The sequence below is a fragment of the Gadus macrocephalus genome, chromosome 1 (genome assembly GCF_031168955.1).
Source record: "Gadus macrocephalus chromosome 1, ASM3116895v1".
Taxonomy (NCBI): Eukaryota; Metazoa; Chordata; class Actinopteri; order Gadiformes; family Gadidae; genus Gadus; species Gadus macrocephalus.
The window spans coordinates 4,177,925-4,189,121 of NC_082382.1; the positions used below are offsets into that span (position 1 = coordinate 4,177,925).

At 43.0% G+C, this 11,197-nt stretch overlaps 1 protein-coding gene across 1 annotated transcript; it reads left to right on the top strand.

The window, feature by feature from the left end:
- The first annotated feature begins 2,639 nt into the window (after window positions 1-2,639).
- On the top strand, window positions 2,640-8,107 carry si:ch211-117k10.3 (Krueppel-like factor 15). The gene is made up of 3 exons (XM_060063331.1): window positions 2,640-2,797; window positions 3,289-4,684; window positions 5,162-8,107. Exons 2-3 carry the CDS (start codon window positions 3,345-3,347, stop codon window positions 5,328-5,330), a joined length of 1,509 nt encoding a protein of 502 aa, XP_059919314.1. The 5' UTR covers window positions 2,640-2,797; window positions 3,289-3,344; the 3' UTR covers window positions 5,331-8,107.
- The last annotated feature ends 3,090 nt before the right edge of the window (window positions 8,108-11,197 follow it).

Genomic DNA, 11,197 nt, shown 5'->3' on the forward strand with positions numbered 1-11,197 from the left:
ATATAAAACTCTTATAAAAGGTTTTTATGAAGAAAATAATATGAATATTGACATCAATCTATCAAGGGTGAGCGTGTGGATTTTGACTGTTCTTTGACCACAAGAGGTCCCCTTTTCACCACAAGTAACACTGAATTACCACAGCATTTCTGATTCAGTCCTAGGACTGAGCCGACTCCCTGGCATTTTCCCTTCCGCTCGGGGCTTTCGTGAGCAGATTATTTACAATTTTCACCGGACTTTCAATGCAGTCCATTAAGTCTTGGCCTTACGGTGGATAGACATGCATCTTTGCAAGAGATTTACTTTGAAGAAACCACAGATATTTACAAAACAACATGCGTATTGAAAACAATATATCCTACATATATGCACTACATTTATGTACAATCGCAGTCATATATTTAAAAATGTTTGACTGAACAATGTTCAACAAAAGATGGTGGAAATCAGTACAATTCTAAACATAATAAAATCACTAATTATAGATGACAATGACATATACAAAAAAAGTGTGTGTGTGTGTGTGTGTGTGTGTGTGTGTGTGTGTGTGTGTGTGTGTGTGTGTGTGTGTGTGTGTGTGTGCGTGCGTGCGTGCGTGCGTGCGTGCGTGCGTGTGTGTGTTTGCCATGATGCCATTCAATCTTGCTATCCTGAACACAATGTGACCAATTAAATGGCAAAATTTGAAGGACTCAGAGGAGGATAATATAGTGTTACGTTCAAGAGGGCACATTGTCTGCGTGCACGTCTATAGGAAAGGAGGCTTCACCAACCATGGCATACACGTAATCGAATGTGTAATCACAATATGGATGCAAACCCGCTAATGTATTCATTTGTTGAGGGCTGGTATCCTGTGGTGCCTTGAAGCAGATAGGAGGACATATAGGCTGAAACCCAAAACTTTAGTATAGCCTATGTCATAAGTCTATACGCCAGTATTACACCAACATCTTTGGTGCATGCACCTAAACAGTGTCCACATAGGGAATAATTAACGCACCATATATAAATCAAATTGCATTTGATTTGACAAGTCTTTAATAATGCTAACCATGAATTTTCTTGGGGTTATTACAGGAAAATGAGCAGGATGTAGGGTGTAGTGTCAATTTGACATTACACAATGTGGTCGCCATTGTTCTGCTGTCTCATTGCCATCTTATTCTGGCCAATTAAAGCCTTGGTGTACCAGATATTTGCCTACATCATCATATAGAAACTAAATGATAGATTTTACAATTGTGCAGTGGCCATTTTGTTTTTATCCTTATTTAAAAAGGTTGCTGACTCAATTGAGGTGTGCTCTACAAGGAATCTTGGGAATTTATTAGGCAGTCTGGAAGTTGGTTAAGGTTCAAGAGCAGATCTGCTTGGGTTGATATATTAAGTGCATGTAAAGTAAGTAAGTATTTACTTAGTAGTTCTGTGGATGCATTTATACAGATTTAAATGAATGTTTCAGCTCATTATAATAAATGGCGGACTTTAGGGCAGTGATGTTGTACTTTGGGAAACAATCAGTCAATGTGATCCAACACATTAAATGATGCTTACATAACTAAACCACTTGCATGTCGCTACTTCAGAGTCAAAGTCAAGCTCTATTGTCAATTCCAAAATATGTGCCAGACATATGAAGGCAACGAAATTGCGTTTGTCCCTCAGGGTGCAATGAAGAGAGATGATATAATAAAAAATAAAATAAGTAATATTGACCATAAATAAATTCTAAGTAGTGCAAAAATAATTTTGAATAGTGCAAAGCTAAGCAAAACAACACGGTATATATAAATAAAGTTAAAAAATAAAGTAAATGGATTGAAATGTGCAATATGAGGAACATTATGGGAGTTTGTACATTATCGGAGTCCAGAGTTCGTGGGGGCAGAGGGGAGGGAAGGGAGAGAGTTTAGCTCGGAGGCTGCGGACCGGTACCCGTCTCCCAGATGGCAGGAGTCTGAAGAGGCTGTATGAGGGGGGGCTGGGGTCACCCCCAATACTGGTTGCTTTGCAGGTGAGGAAGATTCCATAGATGCCCAGGAGGGAGGGGAGTGGGACACGAGGATCTGTCCAGCAGCCTTCACTGTGCGCTGCAGGGTCTTGCGGTTGGAAGCAGTGCAGCTCCCATACCACACAGTGGTGCTGATGAAGGTGTTGGATGTTGAACTAAAGTCTATGAACAGTAATTAGTTTATTTTGATCCAAAGCTTTAGGCTAAAGGTGGACATTTGTCATATTTTCTGGATTACACCATTAATGTCTTTCGATTACATGTAGACTAATGAACCTTTCACATACAGTAGGCTACTGCATGCTTCCCTTAGACATAATACGGCAAACGAGTGGAATTGTACACTACATTGGAGTAGTTCAAACCCATTCCCATTGACATTCACTTCGTTCCGTACTATTGACATTTCAAAATAACATAATCTATAATCGCCTATTAAACATAAAAAGCTCGCGTTAAATCATAGCGAGGACAACTATGCAACATTGTATCCAGCGCTGTGATTGGTAACATTTGTAACAACACGAGGAAAAACCGAATTTATTGAGCGGTGACCAATGAAAACGCTGTATTTAGGGCGAGCCTCCGTTTCCTCGTCCAATCATAGAGTCCGAATGTGATCCGTGCCTCCGAGTGTACAGCGATTCGGTCATGTGACGGAGAATGCCAACATGGACCCGTGTCAAGGACGGACTCGATTTACACTGCTATAGACGACGAGGAACAACTTATTACATACTTTGTGCAGGTTTACTGGATTGTATTGCGAAATTATAAACGGTAGGTCAGGGGATCGAGGTTTAGACAGCGTGTTTGGGTCGTCTAGAGATATTTATAAATGGATTCGGATCCAACCTGAACTTGAGACTCGTACATTCCTGTTTTGGTAGTTCCAAATTTATGTAGATCGCCATGGGATCCATTCACGAAACGTGTTACTGTCCACGCAAAATGTGTGATTCTCGCAGGACACTTGTGGCTAGCGTGCTTCCCATATGGTGATTGATCGCATCCCGTCGGGGGCAATGTTTACAAAGCGTCTTGTTGTTTTGGTGCCCAGCGTCGGGCCTCCCGAGATGCGTGCGTAAATGCGTGGTCGGATGTGGGTTGTAGCCCGGGATTTTTTTTTGCAATAATATACTTTAGGAATATAGATCCCCATTTACTTTAGACTTAATTATTATATAAACACTTAAGTCCCTTGTACGGCCTAACAAATCTGTTTTGGTTCATTTTCGCCGGTGATAATGGTTTACTATGGCTCGTTGCAGGATTTTCTCGTCTGACGTTTCCCTGACATCCTCTCTGCTGTATCTGGCCTGGATCAATGGTATCTATCAGCAGCAGAACGCTGACTTTGGACAATGAACTGTTTAGGGACAGTGGCAGCCCGTACTCCCCCAGCCTAGGGCAGGGCATGGGCAGTGATGGGGGCAGCTTGGTCTCATGTTACAGCCCCGAGACCGGGGAGCTAGGAGCCTTGCTCAGCTCCAGTCCTGGAGAACAGGAGGAGGAGGACGATGAGGAAGAGCAGTACATGGACGAGGACGACGGGTCCAGTCTGCATATTTTTCTTGGCGCGGGCGGTGAGGAGGAGGAGCTCCAGGCGGCGGGCGAGGAGGCCGGCCTGCCGCAGTTCCCGCTCCGCCTGCCGTCCCCCTTCTCCCCGACCCTGGAGGACATCGAGGAGTTCCTCCGGGAGAAGATGGAGCTTGTCCGGGACGGCCGGCTGGGCTCTGTGCAGGAGCCCCCTCCGGCCTCCGTCTGCAGCAGTAGCAGCAGCAGCGATGACCCTCCGTCCGTCAGCGAGCACGTTTTGCCCCTGTCCCCCTCCCAACTGGCAGCGGCGGCGCGCGGGGACCCGGCCGGCAGCTCCTGCCTGGGCTCGGACAGCCCTCAGAGCCCCCCGCCAGACCCCCGCCCGGCCCTCCCGCCTACTGCAGTCCAAAGAAGGACCTCATCCCCGATCAGATACGTCTCCGTGGCCAGCTCTCCCTCCACCTCCATCCCCCCCTCCTCCTCCTCCTCCTCCTCCTCCACCCCCCCCTCCTCCTCCTCCTCCTCCACCCCCCCCTCCTCCTCCTCCTCCTCCTCCACCCCCCCCTCCTCCTCCTCCTCCTCCTCCACCCCCCCCTCCTCCTCCTCCTCCACCTCCCCTTCGGCACCCCCAGTGGTGCTGGGCGCTCCCCTGGTGCTCCAGCTGCAGTCCCTGCCTCTTGCCCCGCCCCACGCCCACGGGAGTTCCCCCCCAGCCGGGGCGGCCCCCGCCACGGCGGTGCGCCTGGCCCACCTGGTGCTGGGGCTCCACGGCCCCTCTGGGCCCAACTTCACCCTGCTGTCCGCGCAGGGCGGCTCCGCCCACCACACCACACTGCTGTCCCTCAGCGGCACGGCGGACCAGAAGTACGTCAGGATCGCCCCTCTGCCCATCACCATGAGAACTCTGGAAATAACCAGCATCGCGGGGGCTGGGGGCCCCAGCCTGCTGAAGGCAGTGGCCCCCAGGGTGACCAGAGTGACCAGCATGTCAGAGACCCTGAGGGTCCACAAGTGCTCGCACCCGGGCTGTGAGAAGATGTACACCAAGAGCAGCCACCTGAAGGCCCACTTCCGCCGCCACACGGGCGAGAAGCCATACACCTGCAGCTGGCCCGACTGCGGCTGGAGGTTTGTGTGCGCACGTGTTTATGTGTGTGTGTGTGTGTGTGTGTGTGTGTGTGTGTGTGTGTGTGTGTGTGTGTGTGTGTGTGTGTGTGTGTGTGTGTGTGTGTGTGTGTGTGTGTGTGTGTGTGTGTGTGTGCGTGTGTGAGTAATGTATTGTTTCATAAAAACCTATGAGTGTCTAACATAAAGATATCGTTTTTTGATATGCAAAAATGTGTGTTCGTTATGCAAGAACCAAAGAATATTTTGTATACGTTATTTATACACTATCATCCATGTTCCTTCAAAAAATATATTTTATATATTTATAAGAGAAAATTATTCAAACTTTTCTTCATTCATTGTTGTGATTGTTCATCTCATGCCAGCTCCTTCTCCATTGGAGAAGAGTATTTACAGTGGGTCACTTTTAGCACATGCGTTTATCCAGAGTGACTCAACAGTATCCCTCCCCCCGTACCTTCCTCTGCCTCTACCTAGGTTCTCCCGCTCCGACGAACTGTCCCGCCACCGGCGCTCGCACTCGGGCATCAAGCCCTACGAGTGTTCGCTCTGCGAGAAGAAGTTTGCCCGCAGCGACCACTTATCCAAACACACCAAGGTCCACCGCAGCTCCCGGCCCGGCCGCATCATCAGTGCCACCGTGTGACGCCTTCACCCCCCCATCCCCCCACCCATCACTACGCCGGGACCCCGAGGCGTCCACACTATCCCCAATCAGCTCTTTGACTCTGGGCATAAAGGGAGCAGAGCTGAACGGTGCTGACCCTTGATCTCTCCGTCCCGCCTCCACTCAGCTCCCCTGTGGTGCTCCTCCTGACCTGTCATTGGTCGCTTCCAGTGCGTTTTCTTCTTCCAAGCAGACTATTCCATGGCGCTATAACAGTAAGCTAGAGAAGGAGGAACCGTTGTGCAATGTGAGAATTGATTTGATGGCCTTCGCCCAGTCACGATGTTGCTAGCCTTTCGATATGACGTCCATCAGACGTTTTGTCATGAAGTGAAGGCCTAAGCCATTGCGTGCACTAGATATTTTTCCCATATTACCCAAATGTTATTTTTGGAAGTCCACTTGTAAGTTTTGGAGCTGGCATCACTGAACATGATGATATTCATTTAACATTAGCAAGGGTTGTATATCAGTATATCATCAACTTACAAAATTAAGCTGATATATATATATATATACTGTATAGAAATATCATTTTTTCCTACTCTCTAAATTTAGAGAAAATGTTTCCAGTTTTTGCATATCTTAATGTGCTCAAAATCCTTCCTACAATTTGTGCATACAATACAAACCATGACCTTTTTATGCACACGTTAAATCATGATCCACGAGTACAAGCCTATTGCCTTCATCAATGCAGATATCCATTGATGCCTTTTGACCCTGGGGGTGTGGGAGAAGATCACCTGATCTTAATTCAGAACAACTACGACTGCTCTTATTTAACTGTGATGAATAGGAGGGGGCTGCCAAGCCAGAATCCTTGTTCTGGTCCTCTGCGAGCATGTAAAATACACTCTCGCTGGGTGACCTAAAATTCTTGGCAGCGCTTTGTGCGCTTTCTTTCTGAAGTCACAGAGCTCCCCCACGGCTAATGTCACTCACCCTCTCCATGGCACACATATGTTATAAGACTTGACTCTGTAACGCATATTTACTGCATTGAAAGTACTGTAAACATTTTGTTTCATAGTTTTAGTGCAACAGCAAGAAAAGCTAATGTTTTACCAGACCTGGAAGGGCAGCTAATCAGTCAAAACATCAGTCGTCGCCTGTTCCAAGTATAATGTCTACCCATATAAGTGACTCATATTAACCCATGTACAGAGATAGTATAGTATCCCTCAAATAGATGTATCAAATAGGATTTTTTTCAACCAGTGCATTAAGCTATTTAGCATTGCTTTCTGGCCACCTCTTTGGTCTGTGAGTCTGATTGTAGTGTGATCAATCCCTGACATGTCGTCAAGGGGACTGACGGTCCCACTGGTGGTGGACTTTTGGGCTTTTGGACTCATGCCCTCTACCCTTCTGTACATTACAACCATAAGAGATGAATCTGCTGTTCTCAAGTGCATTTTTTTTCCTTTCATTTTTATTCACTGAAAAGCGAAGTGCGGCAAGGCACTCAACCGATTAACTTCCACCAATTTACCAGAGTGAAGAATCTGAACGCTAAATGCCAAAATGTTATGATTATTTTTCTATTAAAGCAAGGAAACCGCATTTCCATGTTGTTATCACAGACATAACCCATGAAAAAACATCCAGGAGTAACAGTTCTTCTTTTTCCATTTATCTGTGTTATGAGCAGCAGATGCAATCTTAACCATCCTTGCAATATAATTATATTGTTGTCTAAACCCACCTTCAAATCAATTATAAAAGCCATTGTTGTTGCTGCTGTTAAGAACATGACAGGACACATTTTGTTACGCAAAGCTACTGTACATAATGTGGGCTTAAAGTGCTTTCGAACAGCAAAAGTAAAAGTTTTGTGAGTCCTTCGCTAAACAGCAAATGTATTTGGGCAGTAGAAGGCAACCCAGTCTCACGGAAATGAGTGACACTGTCACGTCACGTCGTTTAATCTATTCATTCACTTGGACACGTAATTTCCATTTTTTTCTCATTTTTTTTTCAAATTTCTAACAATATGACATCTTTCGGCCACCCGTTTCTACTTTCACCTTTGATTCTGAGAAATTGTGACAATTCACGGATTTAGTTAATGCAGGTGCGCTGCTCTGTAGGCAAAAAAGACTGGGTTGTAGAAGGACATGATTGTCGTCTATTTTTGGGGAATGTTGTCAATGTAGGTCATGTTTTATTTTATTTTTATGTTGAAATTAATGAAGAGATTCATCTCTGCTGTGACAATGAAGCTAAAGGTATTGGCTGGACGTTCAATCTGATACATGGTGCTTGCTGACTGGTGCTTTCACTGACGTGAGTTTGGACACAAAAATACCTGCAATCTAGCTCTGTAACTGCAGCGCCTCTGAGAGCTGAGCGCGTCCAGTGCTCCACTACACAACGGGCCGGCCTCTCTTTGGCCTCTCGCTGAAATTTTGAGCATCTGTATTTTGATTTGTTGAAAACATGTAGAAATTAATTTGAAAGGATGGACAGACCGATGGACAGGCAGATGACCGACGTGTGTATGTCTGAACCAGTAATGTTATTGTCTGAGCCTCCCCAGGCTGCTTCCAATGACCTACATCCAAGCCTGCATTCTATTATTCATTCTCTCTCTCTCTCTCTGACACTCTCTCTCTCCGTCTGTGTGTGTCTGTGTGTGTGTTTGTGTGTGTGTGTGTATGCTTGTTCTGCTCGTATTTCAGTAATACAGGCACTTTTTTTGATTACCAGAAATGCTATTTTCCTATTCACAAAATAAAGTTTGCAAAGAGCCTAACATTTATTTTGTCCGTCTTGTCAGAAGGAGAAATCTGCATTTCCCAGTAAACACATGTAGAATTCTTTTTCTGCTGTTATACCAGGCATATCTATTTTCCTAATCTGACAAATCCATTATCTTCATGAAACCGATACATTTAAAATAAGTTCCAAATAAGGTAGTTGAAGGTGTAGAGAAGCCATAACAATGAGTTGCAGCTGGCTACATGTATTGTTAAGGCATCAGCATTTCTCCATTACACGTTTGGCCTGTGCCAGAGCGTATTGCATGTCTGAAAGGGAATAAAAAGCTGAGAGTTTAAAGAGGAAATTGCTGTGCTGTCTAGTCCAATCGTCCTGGAATTCCTACACAATTTTACTTCGGACCATGGATCATGCCCTCACCTACTCCACAGTGACAGTGCAATTGAGACCGATTTTTGTGATGGTGTGGTAAAAGACACACTCATCATCCACTTTCCCCTGTCAAGACTAGTGATATATGACTCAGAAAAAATGTAGCCATTGGCTATCATGTATTATAAGTTGTTGACAAGTAATTGTGAACAGAGCTTACTTAGGGTCCAGGTCAACAATTTATTATTATTTCTTATAACATAAATAATTAACTTATTACAATTTAGTGGCGAAGAGCGGATATTTAAAGTGTTGTGACACATGCATAGCACAGATTGAATGGCAAATGATCATGATTTCCATGGACCATTTTCTTCACTGCTTAGGTGTTATGATTTTAGTGTTTGTATGCTCCTTATTTGCTAATATCATGTGTGTAAACACACAAATGCACACACACACACACACACACACACACACACACACACACACACACACACACACACACACACACACACACACACACACACACACACACACACACACACACACACACACACACACACAAGAGAGTATAGAAATGAAAATGTCTGTGTTTGATCAATTTAAGCCTTAATGATTTGTCTTTCTTGATTCTTTTTTTTTTTATGTTACAGATTGCAAAATTCTTGAAGGTTGTAAACAGGAGGTTCACTTCAATTTCTGTTTTATTGCAAGCCAACGTTGGATAACAAGTCTTAAAAGATTAATTAAAGACAGGTGCTTCCTTTTGTGACACGTTGAAGTAGAAAAATGATTTTTGAGATACACTTAAAAAATAAAGATATGGTTGTCATTGTCAAAGTCAATGGTGGCTGACTTTAGCAATACAAATATCATAGTGTCCCCCCCCCCCCCCCCCACACACATTCAGTGCAAGACACATAGGTAGCATCTGACCATAAAAATAGGTGAACAGCGCATCGTTAAAGTACAGCAGGCTATGGGTCACCTATCATCTGTGACATGCTCACTCCTTTTGCTGATTGGCATCAGCTGTTACCTTCATGTTGTGTCACTGGTATCAGCTGTTTGTCAGCAGATGGATTGAGACGCATTAGGGCTGGCAGTTTCTGATTACATCACACAAGTGTAATGACAATACATTTCAATTGCACCCTCCTTTTCAACTGCCCCGACTGCACTCGGACCGGCCTGTGCTGTGGCTGAATGGAAAGTGATGGCATCAGTATGTGAAAAGGCAACTATATCACCTGGACTCAAAACATTTGAGGAAATCATAAGATTTGGTTGACTATAGGTTTTGATGACATACAGTTTGGTTTACATATTTTTTTAGTTAAATAAAATCTGGTTACCACTCACAGGTGACAAATAGTGGTAAAGTCTTAGAGGTTCTTCAAATTCAGTGGTTGGTCGATTAAGCAGCAATTGCGGGGCTACTATAGATTTAAATACAAATGACTCCTCTTATTATTAATATCATGCATATTATAATGTTACCTTAAGCATGAGTTGGCTTTTAGTATGTCAGAGGACCAAGTAGTGTCTGAGATGGTGAGGTTAAAGGTTATAAATTGATCTGTTTACTTGTTAAGTTATCCAATAAATTAAATTTAAAAAGTATAGGGGCATAAAATAATTGCAATATTCATATTATTTATTGGCTTTTCATACGAGTTATCCTTAAATAAAATAGCATTCATAATAGACACAGTCAGGCCACCTACTTGATCAATCCAAAGCTATGAAAAGATGATTTAGTTGCATGTGATTTAGTTATGCGGGGATATATGTCTACAAGACTCCCATTATAAAATGAATGCATGCATTATGTACATATTATGTGAAAATCCATTTATTTTGGGGCTTTGCATTGCCACCACATGCCCAAGGAGGGTCTTCATGTTGGCTACTTACATCATTTGTAATTTTACTACGATTATGAGATTAAATTATAAATCATGTTTACTGTATCGAACATGTTTAGGCTAAACTCAGTCCCATTACACATAGGCCTATACCATTTGGTAAGCTTTGTGAGCTTGGTTAACTGTGTACAATGCATTTATTATCTACAGACACTTTAATAGTCTTTTAACGAGTGTGTGTGTAAACCACAACGCATTGAATAGATGTAAGCATCGAGTAAACAAAATGCTTTTGATATGTATTGGATTGAAACGTATCCCTGGTGTTAAATTATTAATGTCCTCCATTAATGTAATAATCCCTTATGAAAGTAACACTTTACACTTCACTACAGCTCATAACTAATTAGTAGGCCTACTCATTACTTATTACCAAAGACTTAGTTTCCCTTATTATAACCTACTTTATTTTTTAATTATTATTTATTATTGTGATCTATCCTGCTAAATATTTTTAACGTATTTTAATTGTTACTTATCTTTATTTACTTTATCTTCAGATTCGGAATTCAAGTGCCAAAACAATAACACGACGATAGCACAATAACACGATGATAACACAACAATTGACATGAAAATTCTTGGCAATAACAATTACGTAACAATGAAATAACAATGACATAACAACATAAAGAACCAATAAAAGAACCATAACATAACAATAACATTACAATGACATAAAAAGGTATATCATAACAATAACGATAGCATAACGAAAATATAACGATAACAAAACATTAACATACCAATAACATACCACATAAGTCTCACGTAGCCTAACAATAACATCACAATAACATATAACAATAACATCACAAC